This window comes from Hippocampus zosterae, chromosome 19 (assembly GCF_025434085.1).
Source record: "Hippocampus zosterae strain Florida chromosome 19, ASM2543408v3, whole genome shotgun sequence".
NCBI classification, from domain to species: domain Eukaryota; kingdom Metazoa; phylum Chordata; class Actinopteri; order Syngnathiformes; family Syngnathidae; genus Hippocampus; species Hippocampus zosterae.
In genome coordinates, this window is record NC_067469.1 from 2,531,465 (window position 1) to 2,553,823 (window position 22,359).

Consider the following 22,359-nt stretch of genomic DNA (forward strand, 5'->3'; position numbering starts at 1 on the left):
TTTTCCTTCCCTCTCTCATTAGGCAGGTGTGTGTTTGAGGGAGTAAGGTGTGAAACTCGAGAGACTTTTTGCATTGCACTCTAATATACGAACGGTCTTAAGACAGCCATGGCTTGAATTTATACACACACACACACACACACACCTGCACGCCTTATGTTGTAATCCCCGGAGATCAGGTGGGCTCGTCTTTCTCTTGATAAGTAGCGTTGGGCTCGCCGTCAGACTCACTAGCTTATCCGGTGTGGCGCAGCTTGACAAGTACAGGAAGCAGTTTCGACTCTTGGATTTAACGTGAACATACACAGCGTTACGCCTGCCAGGGAATTTTTCACGTCATTTTAAGATATTGCTCATTAACAAAACTCAAAGTGCAGACCACTGTTAAGGCAGAATAATCCGAAACGCAGTCTGAGTGAAATCATGATAGAAAAGGTCATACTATTCCATCCAAGTCCTTTAGGTGCTGCGCCATCTGCTGGATGTCGTTGGTCTGTGCACCGCTACATCTTGTATCCAAGTGGACAGTAACATTGAAGAGTCACAGTCAGAAATGGGCGTTTGCGGCGTGATGGGACTGATCGCAGGTGACTTAATTGATAGTCAATCTATCAATTGTGTCTATCAAATCTATCAATTGTGTGCTCGCGCGCGCACACGTGTGTATGTGTGTGTGTATATAATATATATATTCTTTTTCAGTGATTAGACTCTTGCGTTCACTCCTAATTTGAACGTCAACAGTCAAGTCTCTCTCTTTCCTTCGCAACACGTGCATCATCATCTTCTGTGTTTTTGTTGAGTGCCCTGGGCGGCGTGATCGTCAAATCCCTCAACACACTCACTTGGCATCAGATCAGCATGCCGCTCTTTGAAGGAGATGGACGTCGCAGCTTTATCAAACAGACAAAGCAGAGATCCCTTCCGGCATCAAACAACTCCTTTCGGTCCACCTTTCAGTAACGCAAGTAGCCGGGTAGCTGGAGCAACACTACACGGATGTAATTTTGTGTGTGTGTGTGTGCGAGCGTGTGTGAGCGTATGGGTTGCGAGTATGCATGCGCGTGTGTGAGCGGACCTTGCCTCAAGCTAAAGTCATTGAACAGTTAAGGAGTTTCTGCTACACTCCAGGCTAAAGCTGAAAGGCAACCGCCAGGCCATGCGTGAAATTACCCGCCTTTTCATGAGGCCACACACACACACACTTGTGTTCTCACCCACAAAATCCAAATTGGACGTTTCCATGTGTTGCTATGGTTACCAGTGACAACAAAGATGTAACTATGGCGTAGTCCTTCATAGGTTCTAAAAACGGCTGGGTCAAAAAAAATAACCCCATTGGGGTCAAAAAGGTCATTTGTTTGCACGAATATGAAAAGTTTTTGACCCACTTATGATGATTTTTAGCCCACCTGTTTTGAGAGTGTAATTCCAACAAGATTTGTTTCTTTGACGGGAGCTTATCACACCGAAAGCCGGAGTGAATCACCTCTAAGTTGTCTATAGGATTTCAATTAAGATGTGCCGCAAACTGATTTGGAGCATTCGATAACGCTCAAACGACACTAAAAACAGCTCTGCTTACTTGGGATGGAAACTCGATTGCGCTCCAGCTCCCCTCGCGCAACCTGTTTATCCGTCAATCAATCTATTAATGTGGGTGAAGTGGCACTTTTTTGCTGTCGCACACACACACACTCACACACACACACATGTATAGTATAAGTTGCTTCTACACACTCGTACACTGAGCCATCACTTTGGTCGTCAGATTTGGTCCTTTTGAAACACAGCAGAAGTGCGCTAATGTCCTGTCTTGAAAAACGTATAAACCGGGTCACTCGTATCTTTTCTTAATCCGTACTCACCCTTAGCGAAATCTCACGTGGCTACGGCATCAGATCTCACATGCTGACAGTCGCAGCTTTCCGGACATGACAACTCAACGTCTCAACTCAATATTTCATCGCTTCCAACAACTATTCCCAGTTAATCCTCCACACTTCCCACTCAGCGTTCACACTCGTGAAAACGGAAGATGCGGGAGAACGTCGGGGATGAATACAAAAGAGTGTGTGTGTGTTCCCACGTGCATCCGGCTTCCTCTTTCTTGTACGTGTGGCCCAACTGACGTGCATGTGTTGCGGTTTGCACTATAACTTTTGTGTGTGTCTGTGTGTGTGTGTGTGTGTGTGTGTGTGTGGGAGAAAGAGAGACAGACCATGGCCCGAGGTCATATCTGCGTCAAGCGGCTGCTAGAGCTCAGTGCCGGAGCATGATCCCCTACGCTTTTAATTAGACACATTAACATACACGCCGACACACACTCTTACCACACACAGACACACACTTGGTCCTCTCTCGTTCGTTGCCGCTCTCTCTCTCTCTCTCTCTCTCTCTCTCCGCCTCCCACAATAGGCCTGTTGCATGACCCGAGGCTATGTCGGCCGCACCACATTAAAACCTGGACTTATCAGCCTTATACTCTCATGGACACTTACACACAACTCACACCGGGGCCCACCCGCAAGTCGCACACAGAGCTCAGTAATTATCCAAACAGGATTACACCCCCCCGCCCCCCGCCCTGAAAAGTCACATTTTGATGTGATAAGCTAGCTTGTCTGTGCTGCTCAAATAAACCTTCGGTCCAGCCAAATCAACAACAGGACTGCCTTCACCTGAGGATCATGAAGGTTGCGGTAGATCACGCGGGATGTTTCCTGATTTTATTTTGAAATTTGCATTGCGGCGTCACCGAGGAAAACGCATGCGTCTTTTCGCCTGTGGTCAAACAAACCCACCCACTGAGCAAATGTATAATCACGGACTTAAAAGAAGTGCTCTTGAATTAAATGTGAATTTATTTTACAAACATGTCGTAAGTCTCTCAGGCGCAATATCGCGAGCCGAGTCCTGACAGGAGACGCGATCGAGGTGACGTACCATTCTCGATCGGCATCCCGGGACTCCTCACAGGTAAAAAAACAATCAGTAGCCCGCGGAGTCTGTTCTCAAATAAGCCCCCCTTTGTTGCAAATCGGTAGTTTTCCAGCGGCTAGTTTACTGAGGTTTGGACGTAACAGTAGCCTGGGGGTGCGGAGCCAGGGAGCCTTGAGGCTGCCACGAGGAAGTATTGTGAGTAATAGAGGCATGCGCGGGGCGCTAACCTGCTGCTAAATGCCAACACGATGCAATCGCACCGTGCGGCGTAAGGAGGCTAACGATAAAGCAGTCCGATAGCGACACGACTATTCGTCCATATTGTGCCACAACATCAAACGAATTCCCTTTTTTTAATACGGTACAGTACATTTTCAGTTCAGTTGTATTTAACTTTGACAAACACGACTGTGTTTTCATGGTGGATATTGGTGTAAAATATTTACACCAGGGCGGCCCGGTAGGCCAGTGGTTAGCGCGTCGGCTTCACAGTGCAGAGGTACCGGGTTCGATTCCAGCTCCGGCCTCCCTGTGTGGAGTTTGCATGTTCTCCCCGGGCCTGCGTGGGTTTTCTCCGGGTGCTCCGGTTTCCTCCCACATTCCAAAAATATGCGTGGCAGGCTGATTGAACACTCTAAATTGTCCCGAGGTGTGAGTGTGAGTGCGAGTGGTTGTTCGTTTCTGTGTGCCCTGCGATTGGCTGGCGACCGATTCAGGGTGTCCCCCGCCTACTGCCCGAAGACAGCTGGGATAGGCTCCAGCACCCCCCCGCGACCCTAGTGAGGATCAAGCGGCTCGGTAGATGAATGAATGAATGAATGAATGAATGAATATTTACACCAAGATAAAGTGCGTCACATTAGCATTTTTATTAATTTTTTTCAACCGAGGCGCTTATTTGTGCAAAGTCAGAACTATTGTCTGGAAAAAAATACACACATAGCCATAAAAGCACACCGACAAATGATCCTGGGCCACGGGCAATCGGACATGAGGGGTAGAAATAGCTCAACGGTTTACGCTCTGAGCACCTCTCCCCTGGAAAACTAATGATTATTGACTCCCCTCCAGCGAGCGATGGGGACGTTGGCCTCGGGGCCCCAACCAGCTCCTTGTACGCACACGTAACAGACATGCACGCATATGCGCACACCCGCTACAAAACTACAGTTGACACCAGACACATGCAGCCTCAGAGGCAGAAAGCTTCAGCCATTTAGCATTTTCCTGACAGAGGCCATGCACCACACATTTAACTTTGACAGGGCGGGGTTTGCGAGGAAAGGTGCAACGGGAGGGGCGGGTGGGCTGGATTGAGGGAGTCAAAGAGGAGTAATGGGTGAGAGCGGTGTATGTGGGGGCTGGAAGGTGGGATGGAGGGGTGGGCGGATGGGGGTGGGATAGTCTGCATTTTTTTTTTCTCCAAACCTCAGTAACTGCATTCTAGCCTGGGGGGCTTGAGATCTGCCACTCCCAGCCAGAGTAGAGGCCCTGTCACTATGTGTCTGTGTCACCGTTTGTGTACGTGTGTTCCCGTGCCGGTGTCTTTTTGTGCATTTCGCCAGCGTGCGCATGCACTTGCGTGCGTGTCCGCATTCCCATCCCGGCGTTGGTTCGTAAGTGTGTGTCACCCCGACTCTGCGTCAGCTGCTTAAAGCTGCCAGGCCGCATTCTGTCCTGGCGTTCTCTCTCTGCTTGGCTCCCATTGGCCGGTTCCGTGGTTTCCGTTGACGACCGAGGCGAGGGGGTGCTGCCGAGACATTAGATGAGTTTTAAAAAGGAACTTTTTCACAACTTTCGAAGTCCGTTCCAGGAATCTGCGGAGATGCACAGCATGTAGCTTGAATCGATGGGACACGTGCAAACGGCAGAACAGTCGGCAATAGATGAACAGAATACAATCAAATGATTACCAGCAAGGGCGGCCCGGTAGTCCAGTGGTTAGCACGTGGGCTTCACAGTGCAGAGGTACCGGGTTCGATTCCAGCTCCGGCCTCCCTGTTTGGAGTTTGCATGTTCTCCCCGGGCCTGCGTGGGTTTTCTCCGGGTGCTCCGGTTTCCTCCCACATTCCAAAAACATGCGTGGCAGGCTGATTGAACACTCTAAATTGTCCCTAGGTGTGAGTGTGAGCGTGGATGGTTGTTCGTCTCTGTGTGCCCTGTGATTGGCTAGCAACCGATTCAGGGTGTCCCCCGCCTACTGCCCGAAGACAGCTGGGATAGGCTCCAGCACCCCCCGCGACCCTAGTGAGGATCAAGCGGCTCGGAAGATGAATGAATGAATGAATGAATGAATGAATGAATGAATGAATGAATGAATGAATGAATGAATGAATTAATGAATGATTACCAGCAATCAATAACAGCAATCAATCACATCAGAACATTTTTTTAAACTCTAGACTGTCGTGTATTTGGATAACTCTTAACTGTTTATGCCGATGCCATTTGACACATTTTCTGCTATTTAAACTGCAATTTAAACCAATAACACGACGAGAAGAAATTTCAATTGTAAACTGGGTGGCATGTGACACAAAACATCGACGAGCCTTTGCTCAGTTTGGACAGCTGGGATGTTTTTTATCGTCACCATCAAGCAGCATTTGACTGATGTGAGGTTGCACTCGTGTGTCTGCAGCCGTCAGTCTCGGATGTCTGACTGGATCCCGAAATATGCGCGGGGGGGCTCTCCCACAACTGACAGATGTGTAACAGCCGCACGGACCCCCGAAAGCCGACCTTGTCAACCTTCAACACGCCACCGTCAGATTCTTGGTGACGAGCTCTAACGGGTGAAATGTCTCTCTTGTTCAATCCTAAGGAGCGCATCTCTTGTTTTATTTTTTTTTAATCATTGAAATTGTTTGGCTGTCATTAACAAATTGCGCAAAACTTTTGTTCCCTGACAGAATAACACTCGGCGGACTTCAATTAGATTCGACTAAATCCGTCAGCATGGTAAAATAGTGGTTAGACATCTGTTTTTTGACAGTTCGGAGGTAAAGGGTTCAAATCAAATCCTTCACTGACAAAAAATAATAATAATTTAATGAGCTGAATTATTTTATTCCATCCGGTGGTTGCACTACATAAAATCATCCAGATTTGTTTTTAAATCAAATTCAGAAATGTACAGTATCTGGAACCAGAGGATTTTATTTGGTGCAATCACTTGACGAAATGATATTGAGTCAAGGCCACACCATTTTTTTTTTCGGTTTAGCAAATCTGAAAACGCTAACACATGTAATATTCATCATCTTTGGCGAGGACGACATTTTATGAGAAGCTTTTGATGCTTTTCTCATGTTATTAGATGAATATTGATTTGGACATTGATTGCTCGGCGCGCCAATACAATTGTCGTTAGTTGTGAATGCATCTGAGAAGGATTCTTCATCTATTTGTGCCCAGTGATTGACTGCGCACCAAAAAAAAAAAACAACAACAAAAAAACTGGAGATTCTTGGTTAGCGGATTCTTGGTTCGATTAATTCCAAAGACTATATCGACGCAGCCAAATTTAAACAAACACCTTGTGTTTTGATTTTTCCATCCCAGTCTAGAGAGATGACATATGTCGGGCTATAAGGGGCAAAAAGTCAGACTGTTCACTCCTTTAATTCTGCTGGAAGAATCTGGTTTACCCTTAAGTGTTTCACCCCAAGGGCATGTATGAAAAGTTAATCAGTGCCACTTGGGATGAAGCCCCTCTATTACAATGGCTAGTCGGGCATGTCTGCGCGCGCACGTGCGCAGTGGGCAAAAAGTCATGGTCACTGAGGTGTGTGGAGTTATGTCTAATTGATGAACAGCAGGCCGTGAGTGGGCGGAGTCTAAGCTTGGAGCCCAAGGATCACGTAGTGGAAGAGACGAGTGCAAATGCGCCATGAAATACATGAAATCCAAGTCCATATGGACACATTCAAATGTTTAGCTTGCCTGAAGGCGTGAAAGCTTTAATATGAATGTGACAATTCTGTCATGAATGATTTCATGCACTTTTATTGGATCGTTGGGGTCCAAAGTGCAGCTTTTTATTTCGTTCAATAGTTCACTTGTCAGGCGATGTAGGATTTTATTTTATTTTATTTTTTTCAATTTTGGGTGGCAGCAGCTTATCAATAAGGACAAAGTGACACCAAGCTATTGGAGAGATATTGGTCTACTTTCTGGTTATTCTCCAGGTGTCCTAGAGCAAGGCGCCATCCCACTTGCCTCTTTCACGCTGAACGTCTCCTTGCCTACCTGCATGTGTGTGATCTGCTTCTTTGTGCAGTGTGAAAGGAGATGCTCCGAGAGCACTCCGATTTCGGATAAGGGCTATTGTCAATAATCTAGGTGTGATGGTTGAGTTTAGGATGGAGCAGCATGATAAACTACATTAATAAGTGGTTGTGGGTGTGTGTGTGTGTGTGTGTGTGTGTGTGTGTGTGTGTGTGTGTAGTGTGTGTTTTGTGTTTCATCAGCACACCTACTTCTCATTGAGAATCAAAGTATTCTGTGTTCAGCATTGGGCAACTCATCGATAGCATTGATCACTCTGTATGGTATGTATGTACCGTGTATGGTAATTCTAGGAAGCTAATGAGACACACACACACGCACAGTTCAACCCACCTGAGAGCTAATTGCTTTCCCTTGCAAAGAGGCACCAGAACAAAACATTCATTTATTATTCAGACTTATTTTATTCATCTATTCAATTAGCTGCTTTTCTCCCTCAGCAAACTGAACGAATCAATGCGGCCAGGAGATGTAAAATGCGTAGTCCGTCGTCTCCGACAGACACGCACACACACACACACATGCACGCGGTCTGTCATGTGAAGCACACACGCAGACATTTTTTTTCTGCATTTTAAATTGTTTTTCAGTCTGATGCCATGTTGAGCAATTTTTTTCTCAATGGATCAAAAGTGGCCCTAAAAGACAACAGTTCATTGGATATGAGTGCCCCAAAACAACTCCCCCTATAGTTGTGTACTGTAATTGACTTTTAAGCAATGGCGAAAACTACAAATCGACAAACGTTTTTTTTGTATTGTCAGGTCAGTACATTTAGTAAAATCTAAAAGTGAATAATCATATCACGTGAAGGACATCTTCAGGAAAGGGTCATATCACCCATGGAAAACTCTGCAGTTTCGACACTGAGCTGGCTGCAATGGCTGACATAATCCACCGGGCTGCATGGCTTAACCGAAAGAAAGCGCTTAACATTTCGTGAATGGCACCCGCACACACACCGACACTGGCTCGTGTGTCAGCAACGAACAGATGTCAGCCTCCACATCATTTATGAATCAAGTTTTGACAAAACAGTACTTTCCAAAAGGAGTTTGCCAGAGGTGTGTGTGTGTGGGAGGGGGGCATTTTTGGGTCCCTCCTAGGAGTGGCTGATTATCTTTTGCATATTCATATATGCAAACATGACATGAATAATTTCCCTTTGCATCTTTCCCACAAACTCTACAAAGGATAGCTCATTAATTGCAGCCACGCAATTAGCCGGGATATATTTTTATCATGAATTCTTTTGGTGTTTCTTTGTTAGTAGCATGTGTGCGGTAACTTGCAGCAGGGTCACGACCCAGGACAGCTGATGAGGGTGTGTCGAGAACGGTGTGCTCATGCTAATTTAGTACGTGTGTGATTGCGTGTGTGTTAAGCAAGGGACTCGATATTTTGAAATAAAAGCAGATTACATGTAGTTTCTGCACCATCAAGGCAAAACGTACGTGGCAAAACCACAACATGCTCATCTACACACGCAGACCAAACATCCTTGTTCAATCACACACACACACACACCAGGATGTGTTGCTTGTTGCCTGTGGGCCTGCTGTCTTTGAACTGCCTTGCAGACTCCAGTCTGTCCAAATTTACTATGAGAGATCCAGCTCTGCCTGCCTAAACTACTACAGTACAAGTCACTCACGCAGACACGCACACACATTGGCTGCATTTCAGTGCACCCGCACGTCTTGAAAAGTTCACAAAAAGTCACTTCTGTTTTCGACACAGTCTTGTACCCTTAAAAAAAAGGGGAATATAATATTCTTTCAGAACACCTCGGAAAGGAAACAATTTGATCAATAATATATACAACTGCGGCGGCCCGGTAGTCCAGTGGTTAGCACGTGGGCTTCACAGTGCAGAGGTAACGGGTTCGATTCCAGCTCCGGCCTCCCTGTGTGGAGTTTGCATGTTCTCCCCGGGCCTGCGTGGGTTTTCTCCGGGTGCTCCGGTTTCCTCCCACATTCCAAAAACATGCGTGGCAGGCTGATGGAACACTCTAAATTGTCCCTAGGTGTGAGTGTGAGTGCGAATGGTTGTTCGTCTCTGTGTGCCCTGCGATTGGCTGGCAACCGATTCAGGGTGTCCCCCGCCTACTGCCCGAAGACAGCTGGGATAGGCTCCAGCGCCCCCCGCCACCCTAGTGAGGATCAAGCGGCTCGGAAGATGAATGAATGAATGAATATACAACTGCTGTCAATGGCTAGAGTACATAACTGTATTCGGCAAACATTGATCGATTATTTTGGCCCATATTTGCAGAACCATAATTGGCTACGGTAATCAGCCGCACCATTAATAGGGTGGGCCATGTTTCACATTTTTATCATAACGCAACAAGTTTCCGTTATTTCCGTCATTCCCGCTGTACTGAGTCAACAAGTGCTGAATGTGATAAAATTGTTTCCCTTCACAGTTTTGAATCCACAGGAAGGACGCAACAGGATTATTTCAAACAAATTCCTTTGGTCAATGCAACAAGGGCTGCGCTCCTTTATTGTCACGTTATGCAACAAACGTCTTTTCCTTTGCATAAAGATGTGACATTTTCTCACTTGAATGCAGTCTTCAGTGAAAAGAGCTCACTCTGTGTACTTGAGTGTGGGTGTTTCAGCACGACCTATCCTATTCGTTTCTCCTGAAGACTAATTTACCCACCATGCCTCTCATGTAAGGTGCCACTCTTCCACCACAGCAAAGCAGATGTTGACTTCCACTGAGGCGGGTTGCGCTCATTACTTGGTGTATGTGAACACGAGAAATTGAGACAGAAATGACACGTGGGGGTTTGAAGAATGAAAGGAAACATTCTGCCACCCTCTCCTCCCATTAAATATATTTGTATATTTCATCGCCAATCAAAATAGCAAATCAATCTCATCCAGCACTTTACAGAGAGTTCTTTGATGCCGTCTTAATAAGCGACCTCGCACTTTCTCCATCAACCTCAACCTCACACTGAAATAAAAAAATAAAAGACTCCTGCAATATTTCTCACTTCACAAAAAAGTATTTCCTTTGGGGGGGGGGGAAAATCCGTGAAATTTTCATCAAAAGGACTTTAATCAGACACTCCTCAGGTCAGCTAATGAGCTAGCAGAAGTGGGGCCCTCGCTGGGCCAGTCTCTTCAAAGAGCTAGCTCATTAGCATTAGCAACTCTGATTATGATACTTTCACATGCTCCCTTGCATGCACTTACATACTGGTTCTCGCTCTCTCTTTCACACACGCACACGCACACACACACACTTTGAGAGCCAATGCTATCACTAGGCCAGCTAGCATCATTAAGTGATGAATAGCCAAGGTCAGCGTTTGAAGGCACAATCGCTCTTAAAACAAACTCTTAGAGTGTCACTTTTTGCTTCTGCAACGGCTCCCCAAGTTATAACATTGAAACAGAGGACATACAGAGTGGAGAAAATCAAAGAGAGGCAAAGAAAAGAAAAAATTACAATCTTGCATAAAGAAATTCATATTTTTGAAAATTAGTTTCCCAAACCAATCAAAGGCCAATGTCCCGAAAACAACATTTAATTTTACAATAACTAAAACAAAAACTTCATAAAGGTAATTTCCTTCTTCATAATGGTTTGTAGCTTCATTGGTCAATGCATAATAGAGCCATCGGTACTGGAATGTCAATAGATGTTCAGGAACATCAAATTCATCCATTCATATCTTTTGTGGTGCACGCACTGAACGTAGTCACGATTGACTATGAATGTCTGTTAGAAAATCTTTAACTGTCAACGTGTTTACAAGCTGCAATTGTGTGCATGAATGCACGTTATGTGCGTCTGTGTTTGTGTGTACAAGCAGGGAGGACCCTATTGAAGAAAAAAAAAAAACTATCCAGTCCGATTAGCTCCATTAGTGGATTAGCCGGATTAGCGGGTTAATTGCTGTCTGTTCCTGCGTCGGTTCGCGCAGGCTAATGATGGCTAACGCCAGTTAATCTCACAACACAGCCGCGTAAACCAGCTACTGTCACGTCTGGCAACATGGCGCACACATCGAGAAGCTTCCCATGAGGATTAGGAGCAAGAGTTGTTTGGAGTACACATCTGTAGCTAATCTTGGATTAATCATTGCAGGTTTTGCTATCTTTTATTGACCACTGTGGCGTGTGAATTTTGTTTGACACGTGTTTTCACGCGGTGTTTTTGTCTCTCACAATATCAGGTCCGCGTCCAACACATGGCAATGGGAATGCATATGAATATGTTTCCAAAAATGGCTCATACTCGCTATATTCTGACAAAAATCATGGCGCGTTTTAGTTGACCGAGTGACCCCACCGCTTTTACTCGACAGCGCTAACCAAAACAAACGTGGCCCCAATAGCCACAAGAAAAGATGAACATTTTTCAAAAAGAAAACATTCAAAGCCCTGTAAAGCGATATGCCCCGCCGTAGGTTGCGGCGCTGAGATCTGAGTGAGAGCGCTGTTATTGATGCGGTAGCCAATGAGGTTTGACATGGCTTCAGGACAGGAAACGCCAGGGGTTATGGGTAAAATGGGTGCTAGCGAGAGTGTGCAGAAAACCAAAAGCGCGCCCAACCCTATGCACGCTGTTTGCACGCCACAAGATTTCTTGTTGGAGGGTGGGCAGCATGGACACACACACACACGCACACACACACACACACACACACACACACGAGTATAGTATGTGGGCACCTCTGCCTCATTAAGGGGAAGTGAAGGACTCCCTGCTCATCTTTTAAAGATAAAACAAAGTGCTGTGATGTCATACCTCATCAGCCTTGGCCAAGTAGACGAGAAGCACTTTAGCAGAAAGAGCATAGTGTCTGATCGCCTGAACGCGCAGACCTCCCTCTGACTCTCTCTTGTGCTATTTCACTCGCTCTCTAACTCTCTCGCTCTCTTTCGCACACGTACACAGACAAACACACAATCGTTGTGGCGGTGGATGAGGGATGGATGTTGGTTTGGGGCTAAACATGATATCTCCTTTCCCCAGGGCCAGCCAATCAGAACAGCCTGCCAGGGAAAAACAGCAAAGGCACTCAAGACAAGGACAGGAGAAAAACACACACACACACACACACACACTCGTGAGCACAAGACACAGCACTAAAACAGGCAAGTTAAGCTGCAAAAAACACCCCCCCCCAAACTTCCCCGTGCAGCAAAACTCCCTCCAAGCAAACAAACCATCGTGAGACAGAAATGCTTGACGCACAAAACGCAAGTTGAGTGATTTTAAAGGTTACGCAACTTCTTCATCATCATTATTTGTGCTAATGGCAACACACACACATGGAGGAGAACGTGTAGAAAGCCAAGCTTCGTCCTCACTGCTATCGTTCTTAGAGTTGCACCAGTGCCCGCGGGGCTGTGCTACCTTAAGGTGGGTGCTGACGGGTGTGGGGCACAGGAAGTGAGTACCTGGGGGGGTGGCAACAGTGAGGGGAAGTGCCTAGAGGTCCAGAGTCACCGCTGTGGGCTCTGTTTAAGAAGCAACGATCGGGGCAAAGTCTTTCAAGAGGAATAGTGGCAAAAGCGGCAGAATGGAAGACGAAATCACCAATGTCAATGTGGTGCGGAGATGAAGAAAATAAATCAAAGTACATTGAAGACTAAAGGAACCACTTGGCCAGGGGAGGTTTCTGTGTGAGAGTTGAGCATCGTTAAAATGCCAGAAAACGTAAAATGATTGGCACTTCTTTTTTTTAACGTATATTTGCATCTATCTATCTATCTATCTATCTATCTATCTATCTATCTATCTATCTATCTATCTATCTATCTATCTATCTATCTATCTATCTATCTATCTATCTATCTATCTATCTATCTATCTATCTATCTATCTATCTATCTATCTATCTATCTATCTATCTATCTATCTATCTATCTATCTATCTATCTATCTATCTATCTATCTATCTATCTATCTATCTATCTATCTATCTATCTATACAGAAAGATAGTTTTAAGTGATGCCAAGAGATGATAAAGTACAAAATATTTTTCCTTCTAGTTGATCGGCTATAGAGTGCTGCCTGGTTCTTTTGCAATTCTGGTTTCTCTTTCTGTTTGACATTCCAATTACATGATATGTATTTATGATATTTTTGTATGAATCGCAATGATACAAATCTTACATCATATGCCGATACTATTTTTGTATCTTTTTTTTTTTTTTAATCTTGGTTATCACAAAGCAGTGGCCCAGGAATAAAGCGGGACGGGGTGGTGAGGTATTTGGCGATGGCGGGGTCATTATGTGCTATAGCAGCGTGTGGATGAGGGGGCATCGGTGCAGGGAGGGAGGGGTTTGGACATGAGGGGTTGAGGGGATTTGCGCGGGGTGAAGGCTGGGTGGGGGGTGGCTGGTGCTTGGAGGCTGGTAAGCGGCGGGGTTGGGGGTGGACGGTTGGCGCTGGTGGTGGTGGTGGTGGTGGGGTTGGGGTGGGGTGGGGTATCAGTGGGGAATGGTGTCAGCTGCGGAGGCAGCAGGGAAAGCCGACATCTTAATAAAACAGCCTCGGGCTAAATCCCATTAAAGGCCTCAGAGCCTGTTACCACTGCTGGCCAGGTAGCACACACACACACACACACACACACACACACACACACGTAACACACAAGTAACACACAAAACACATTCCTCACATACACACACATCGGATGCAGGCCTGCGTGTACACACACACACACGAATATATTATATATGGACCCATGTGTCCGTCTCTCTGTCTGTTCCTGTCTGTCCATGTGTGTGTGTGTGTGGGGGGGGGGGCGATTCTTTGTGGGGTTTATTTTGTGTGAATACGTGTGCTTTTGCCATCTGACCGCCACGTCATTCCCGCTTCCTCTCGCGTTTTCTTGTTGTGGGGTCAAAGGTCATGTGCAAGTTCAAACGTCACTGAGTGACAGGTAGATCTCTGTGTCTTTCTTTGTATTGTTATGGTTTGTCCCACCAGGAATATATAACCATTCGAAAAATCTATCCACACTTTCTAACTTTATATTTCCTGCCTCCAGTGTAGCACGCTCTCTTCTTGTCAGTGGACGTCAGATTGTTGCTTTGGTTCCAATGCCCAGTTCTTTGCAGGTCAATGCTGACATTTTACTGAGGATAAACTTCCTGTAAACTAGCAGCTGTACAGATACCATGTCAGCTCTGCAAGATGTGTCTATTGTCATAAAGATCTCTCGGGCGCATGACAGCGTTGCCGCTGTCTGAGGGACTATTGCATCTCTCAATGAGAAAGCCGTGACTTTTTTATCGCCTCCGTGTAAGGTTCACAAGGCCAAACGGTAGCAAGTCACCAGCCGGCGTCTCACTTCTACACGCGGCAATCGCCATCGTCTCTCGTGAGCCGTATTTCTAAGAGAAGCGCTTCCTTTCATGCACGCGGCAGCGCAACCGTTTGCCGGAGCGGCTCGGGGAAGAGATTTGTCAGCCGTGGCAATTTCTCCGCGGAGCACAACAGAGGCTCTTGTGTTGAGCAGCATCTAAACTGTCCTCTGAGTTTTTCTATATTTGGAGGTTGTAGCCCAGAATATCTCGCCTTGCGGACGCAACCACGCATTTGTACTTCCCCGAATGAAACACCAGCCCACACGTGTGCAAAGTAAGCAATGGGGGAGGAATGAGGGCATCAATTTGCAAAGCGATATCTATACGTCCCAAAGTTGAGTCGAGCCTCCGTGTGACAGAACACACAAGTTCCTGTTGTAGTAAACTATTGTTTTGACAGGATGTCACTTCAGTTCTGCCGAGTGTGTGTGAGAGAGCCGAGCGTCGCGCGCCTCCTCTTTATCTCAGGCCTAAGGCTACTGTCACTGAGCCGGGGGGAGAGTGGGAGACCAAGGCAGACAGACAGAGGGGGGAGAGAGAAAGAGAGAGAAAGAGAAGGAGGGAGGCAAAAGAGAGGAAAATGGGGTGGATAATTCACTTGTCAGCTGCCTGATGAAATGCCATTTTAACTGAAGCTGCTAATAGGAGCATTACAGGGGTTCAGCAAGCCCAAGACAACTTGCTCAGTGTGTGTGTTATGTTGGTGCGCGGGTGTACTGCCAAGAACTTTTTGCACTCCCGACGGGAAGTCTTTTGCCACCAAAAACCAGGACAGGATTGTTGTGCCTGCTATCATCTGTTCTTACCACTTTTTTTTGTTTGTCATTTTTAAAATATTACTTTTTACAAAGACAATGCTTAATGAACTGCTTGTACAGAAATGTATTGCTAGTGCACCATTTTGATTTTTGTGATTGTCGTTGACAGTAGTGTAAATGGATTCGTACACCTCTCGAAACGTCTCTCCACGTTATGCTACACACTTCGACATCACCCCAAAGGGCTTCAACAATCGTAACCCTAACTCAGTCTTTTTCATCATTCATTCATTCATCTTCCGAGCCGCTTGATCCTCACTAGGGTCGCGGGAGGTGCTGGAGCCTATCCCAGCTGTCTTCGGGCAGTAGGCGGGGGACACCCTGAATCGGTTGCCAGCCAATCGCAGGGCACACAGAAACGAACAACCATACGCAATCACACTCACATCTAAGGACAATTTAGAGTGTTCAATTAGCCTGCCACGCATGTTTTTGGAATGTGGGAGGAAACCGGAGCACCCGGAGAAAACCCACACAGGCCCGGGGAGAACATGCAAACTCCACACAGGGAGGCCGGAGCTGGAATCGAACCCGGTACCTCTGCACTGTGAAGCCGACGTGCTAACCACTCGACTACCGGCCCTAACTCAGTCTTGTCAGTCAGTGTACTAAATGAAGCGCTTGTATTTTAGCGCAAAGCGAGGGTTGGGATTCTGGATTGGGATATCTCGTATAGAAACATTGCTGGCTGATGTGCAGTGGCAGCATCACAGCAATCAGGAGCAGTGTCCACCGGCATTAGCGCTTTCAAGGCAACATCTAACAGACACACACAGTCACTCACAAAGAGGAAGGGTTAAGAGAGCCCCCAGGCCAAGTGATTTACGCAAGAATGGGCTGAATACTCAGCGTCTCCTTCTGCACGTGTGTGTGTGTGTGTGTGTGCAAATGTATATGTGTGTGAGTAGCCAAAGGCTGCATTCTCCAATTTGCATTTATGTACATTTATATAATAGACTCATTTTAATTGCCCATTTTTATCTAGATAAGGGCACACTTACAAACACATGATCATCATACAATTTGTGCGAAAAATAATTTTGATTTTTTTCTTACTTTAAGCTTCACGATATGCAACTATTTTTGTTGTTGTTGGGGTTTTGTTGTTACGGACCCAAATTTCAATCATGAATAAACTCATAAAAGCAAAAACATAAACCATTCTCTCAGATAGTTTGCCTGACAAAAAAAAAAGAATCTCTTGTCACTTGAGTTTAAATCCTGACAAATAAAACCTGTCATTGACCTGAAATTCTCTCCACCACTGCGGCTGCTTTGAATACGTCTTGATCAATGTCACACAATATCGAAATGTCAAGGTCATGTCCACGAAACAATTCGGATGAAAACCTTCTTTGCTTTGCGTTGAGTCTGAATGCCACCTAGTGGCTCAAACGAGAGGCCGCGTTCGTTCTCCATCAGGCTTGCGGCAGCATGACCGGAGGTCATAGGCAGAGCTACTTCCATGTACACAGCACCCCCTGCAGGCTTTATCTTGAACTGACGATTTGGATCTTCATTCTGTAGTCTCACGGGAGAGGCTTTTTTTTTTGGTTGTTGTTGTTGTAATTGTTGCATTTTGAAGAATAGCACCAAGTTGGGTTGACCACCTCCAAAACCGAGGCTCCAAATTGTCAAGAGAGCTACAATTGAGCTCGCTACCTACAGCGTCTTACATGAAATAATTCACCAGTCTGGCGAAAGCTGCACAGAGTTTATTTGCTGTCAGGCTGTGCTTTCGTGTCAAAAAATATTGACATACTATATTTTCAAGTCACTTTCAAGTACATCGACACCTAATCTAATAGGTAAAGATACAGTAATGCTCAGCTTCATTGTGTAAGCACCTGTAAAAAGTGTATGAGTATATAGAAATCCTCATTTTGTGTAATTTTATAAACATGTTGGCCGCAGAGAATAAAGATAAGGAAATTGGCTATTTGAAATAAGGGACTGGAATTGCAATTGCACGTTCATCTCCCTCCTTTTTCGTCAATCAATAAATAGCGTACAATATATAGTCGAGGAATTTGCTGGACTGCAATGCTGCAGTCTCTCCAATCGTATTCATGTCCCAGCGGCCATCAGTATTCAGCTCGTGAGGAGAAAACAGTGACACTGGATGGGCTCCCAGTGGCTTACTGCGGAGGAGCAGAGGCCTATGGAGATAGACGTAATACACACACACACACACACACCTGCGTGCACCATGTGTGGCACCTAGATCTCGTAATTTAGCCTCTAGAGAGCTGAGACGTCGGGATGTCAATCTCACAGTGCCGCTCTTTTCCCCACTTAACTTTTTAACAGAGTTTTCTCCTCATCACTACCCCCTGTATTTATAGCTACCAAGCCTGGAGCAGCCACGTATTTCTCTCATGGTGTGTGTGTGTGTGTGTGCGTGTGCGCGTTTGTGTGTGTGTGTTTACCAACTGTTTATTCTTTTTGCTGCGTGCGTATAGAGCTGCACAGCTGTTGATATTGTGGGGTTACGGGGTTTGGTATTTCAGTCAATTTCCACCGAGACAAAGATGAAGCGCAAGGCAAGAGACAGAAGAGGAAGAGTGTGAATCGCTGGAGGAGGAAAAAAAATGAGAGAGCTGAGGAAGAAAGAGATGGCGGTTAAAAGGATAGGGGTTGATGGAGAGGTTTTGAAGAGGATGGAGGGATGAGGCAGATTTCTGGCCGGGCGAGCTGCTCTGAGACTAATTAAGGTGAGGGCAGTGGCAGAGAGGAGGTAATGATGAAGAAAAGGATTTACTCTTTCCATCCCTGCGTCTAAAACACACACCACCACCTCTCTAGACATCATTCGGCAGCCCCTCCGTCCATCACCCCCTCCCCTCCATCACCTGCTTTGCCCTCAATCCCCATTTGTTTTGCTTCTTTTTTACTACCTATCCATCAATACTCATTTTGTTCTTCCAACCAACATTTATACAACAACAGAGAGTTGAAGTTGGTGTTAAGGGGCAACAAAAGGCGCAACTTAGCACTGTTTACGACGTCTTGTGAAGTCAGTTGAGCACAGGAACTTTCAAACTTTTGGGTTCAGGGGACCATATATATATATATGCTATTATTATTCTTTCATAGAAATTGGACAGACATTAAAATCAAACATCATTCTGTATTTAATCATAAATGTCAACCTGAAGAACATAAAATAACCTCAACAAATAGTTCTGATTCAGGAACTGTGTTTGTGTGTAAAACGGGAGCTTTTGGAGGTCTGAAAGTTGAGCAGATGTAAATTACTTCTGGAAAATACACTTTACTCTGTAATAGTAAAACTACAACGAGGACACTTGATGAACATGACCTTCTGCTGGCATTGTGGCCCTGATCCTGCAATGGACAAGTTTTTAAAAACAGCAGTCAAAAGTAACTCAAAGTACCATTTCTAATAACACCCGTGCATCCATTTTCTATACTATCTGTCATCATTAGGGTCAGGAGTGAGCTGAAAGATGGATGAATGCAACTATTCCCATTCCCATTTATGGATGATTTATAGTTTCTTTAGTGAATGATTTGCACATTTGTAGTACTTTTTCATTCAAAAATAATGTACTGGAGCATTTAAACATACATTTACCAGGCTGCATTCCTGTAACATCTTAAAATGACTTTTCATGGTATTTGTGCTCACCAATAGCCTAAACTAAAGAAAAAAAATAAAGGTTCAATTTAACAAGGTTAAATAGCATATGTTTATTTATTTTTAATATGTAGATCAGCACCAGGAAGCACTTTCGATTTCAGCTCTTTGATGAACGTTCAGCTTGACGGTTAGCCGTTAAAAATGAATGCACTCATCGTTGTTGTTGTTTTTAAACTGCGTCCTGTTATCATATTAAAAAACAAATATGATCTTGTACTTATCAGTGTATTATCTTGCATAAGTTATGCAAATTGCAAATAAAAAAAAGCTGCGTATAAAATGCGGACCCGTGCAAATTTGACCTGGGTGACGTACTCGTGACGTCACCGGGTCGAAGGTGCATTATTTAGTGGGATTTAAAAAAAAAGTAACTGCAGAGTTAAGACGCGAAACTTTTCTCCAGCGAAGATATACTTTTTTTTTCACGGTGATGAAGATGTCGACCTCATACCTACTACGCTCAACAAGTCCGCATCTTGCCATGATGTCAACGGTGAGTTTTGAACAATTCGCTTGAATATTTCACATTCTGTAAAACCGATCATTTCTCCTCAAGTAATGCTTTGCTAGCATCTCTGCCAACGCGCACAAAAACTTGCTACATAACAAATATACTGTACGGTATGCGTGTCTTATTTTGGGGGGGGGGCTTTGCACGTTAAAGTAACTCACATCGGTGGCCTTTTCTACATACAGTAGATGCCAAATAAAAGGCCTGCAGAAGACATTTCAGGATGATGCTAATGTGTGTTTCTAAACTTATGAGTAGAATAATAAATTAAGTAAGCATAAAATAATTGACAATGTCTGTGTCAGACTCCAATCCCCCCCCCCATCACCCTAAACAATTTATTATATACCTTAAGGATTAGAAAATGGCTGACTGGATAGATAGTTGGTGAGGGGTATTTATGTGACTGTTAAAAGTAATTGTTGTAGCCGTTCGCCGTTCTCTGAAAACGTGTGTGTGTTTTTTTATTTCCAGCATTCCTTACACGGAGTCCTGCAAGATCAGGCCCAATATATTTACAGTAGTTTTGCTTTGGCACCAGGTGGCGCAAGAATAAAATATCCCTTCATCAAGTGTAGCTGTTGCACGCAGAACAAGGTAAGTTATATTTTTTTCTATTGTATTGTGAACCCATATTTATCCTTGGGAGCGTACATTCGTTGGAGATTCAGTGTTTACTGACCCGAAACCACGGGTTCCCATATTTTTTAGAGTTTTTGACCAGAAATTGTCAATTAATTGAACGTGTTGAATTTGCAGCCAGTCCAGACATCCAAAGCACCCCTGAAGAGGAAGAGGAAGAGGTCTTCTGAGACCCTGCCAGAGGCAGCTGTGGTCCACACTCCTAGTTTGACCATCCCACCTGCTCACCTACCAACCGAGGCAGCGCTACCCATTTCTCACTCAGTCATCCCACCTGTCAGCCTACCAAAAGAGGCAGAGGTTCTAATCCCTCGCTCAGTCATCCCACTTGTTGAACAAGTGACAGAGGAAGAGTTACCGGTTCCTCTCTCTGCCATCTCACATGATGACCTCCCTGTGGCATCAGTTCTGCCTCGCATCTCACAGACCCCCATCTCCTCTCCATCTGCACCACTGAGCATCCACAAACTCTCAGTGGCGGAACACCAGCGCATCTATCACGAAATCGTGGATGGCGAATTCAGGTTTGTTTGGCTTAAAAACGTCAGCATGTTGTTCGCTGTTCCGAGGTATTGTTTATTAATGTTGTTATTTTTACTGTTACAGGCGCAATAATGGCCGGGCTAGAACATACAGGCTTGCAGAGGGACGCCGCATAAAACAGAAGCTGTGGGAGCGTCTGGGTGGTCCCATGTTCACAACAACAGAGGATGCAGATGGCCGCCTGCATATCGCCCCGTCATACAGCGCCGGGGTTCTCCCTCCTCAGTATGAGGTTGATATTTCAAATGAGCCCAAACCTCCAAAGTTTGTCATAAAGATGACGAGAAGGAGAGAGTTTGTGTGAACTTCAGTAATTGTATGTTATTTTTAAAGAACTTTTTAAAATCTTTTTATTAAATTTTAAGGATATATACTCAAAGTGACCAGTTTCTTTCCAGTTATTTTGATATTTCCAACATATATATAAAATAAAAGCACATAATGATGGTTTGTGTTCTGTTTGCCAACAATAATAAATCTAATATACTTCTACACTTGTATTTGTCAATATTTATTTTTATTCCAAACTACTGTGTAAGTCCAAACTGTTAGCACACAATTGTCCAAGGTTCACAAAAAAAATTATATTAATAGAATTAGGCTCTTCCTATGGCCACGAGTCAACTCAATTTCAGGGAAATTAATTTCGCATTCTCAGTGCGAATCTTGCCAACTGTGTCTTTACAACTTACTGCTCTGAAAAAAGGTCATTAAAACAAAAAATCCAGGGGCGGCCTACAAAATTTGTGCCGTTATTTTCAAGCTAAATGAGCATCAGTTTCCCCCAAACCTTTTATGTGCAGGGAGTAAAATAAAAATAAAACTACACACCCTTTGTCTTTGTTCCTCACTAAATGATGAGATGTATAACCTTGGGCGGCCCGGTAGTCCAGTGGTTAGCACGTCGGCTTCACAGTGCAGAGGTACCGGGTTCGATTCCAGCTCCGGCCTCCCTGTGTGGAGTTTGCATGTTCTCCCCGGGCCTGCGTGGGTTTTCTCCGGGTGCTCCGGTTTCCTCCCACATTCCAAAAACATGCATGGCAGGCTGATTGGACGCTCTAAATTGTCCCAAGGTGTGATTGTGAGCGTGGATGGTTGTTCGTCTCTGTGTGCCCTGCGATTGGCTGGCAACCGATTCAGGGTGTCCCCCCCGCCTACTGCCCGAAGACGGCTGGGATAGGCTCCAGCACCCACCGCGACCCTAGTGAGGATCAAGCGGTTCAGAAAATGGATGGATGGATGTATAACCTTTGACCCCTTTTGTGTTCAACTCTCACGATGTGGGATGCAAAGTACAGTGGATGACCTCATTGGGCAAGGTCATGTGACATTTGGACCCCGTGGCAGGGGGGTGAGCTTAGCAGGTTGCAGGTGAGAAGAAGCAGGACTAGCCGTATGTGTGTGAGTGTGTATGAATGTGTGTGAATAGTAGCAAAGTAGCAGCATGTCAGTGTGCGCTGTCAAGAGCGCTGTCAGTCACTCATCTATCCAGCTGGCTAATTGGCTCCTTACCCCTTCTCTCTCTCTCTCTCTTTCTCTCTCTCTCTCTCTCACTCCCTCCATCAGCCATTGCTCCTAACTGCACGCCGGAGGCCAAA

The 22,359-nt window shown here is 45.2% G+C and overlaps 1 protein-coding gene and 1 long non-coding RNA gene across 3 annotated transcripts in view; both read left to right on the plus strand.

Moving 5' to 3' along the window:
- The window catches only part of LOC127592022 (uncharacterized), a 59,655-nt gene extending 47,298 nt beyond the window's left edge, over positions 1-12,357 (plus strand). Inside the window, exon 3 of one of the 2 annotated variants that reach the window (XR_007960048.1) lies at positions 12,235-12,357. This is a non-coding gene — a long non-coding RNA (uncharacterized LOC127592022). Of the gene's footprint in view, positions 1-5,584; positions 5,731-12,234 lie in introns of those variants that run through there. The other variant, XR_007960047.1, reaches the window with a different exon arrangement.
- A 7,074-nt stretch (positions 12,358-19,431) lies between these two features.
- On the plus strand, positions 19,432-21,066 carry LOC127591835 (uncharacterized). Its single transcript, XM_052052070.1, has 4 exons — positions 19,432-19,558; positions 20,051-20,173; positions 20,336-20,742; positions 20,825-21,066. Exons 1-4 carry the CDS (start codon positions 19,496-19,498, stop codon positions 21,063-21,065), a joined length of 834 nt encoding a protein of 277 aa, XP_051908030.1. The 5' UTR covers positions 19,432-19,495; the 3' UTR covers position 21,066.
- The last annotated feature ends 1,293 nt before the right edge of the window (positions 21,067-22,359 follow it).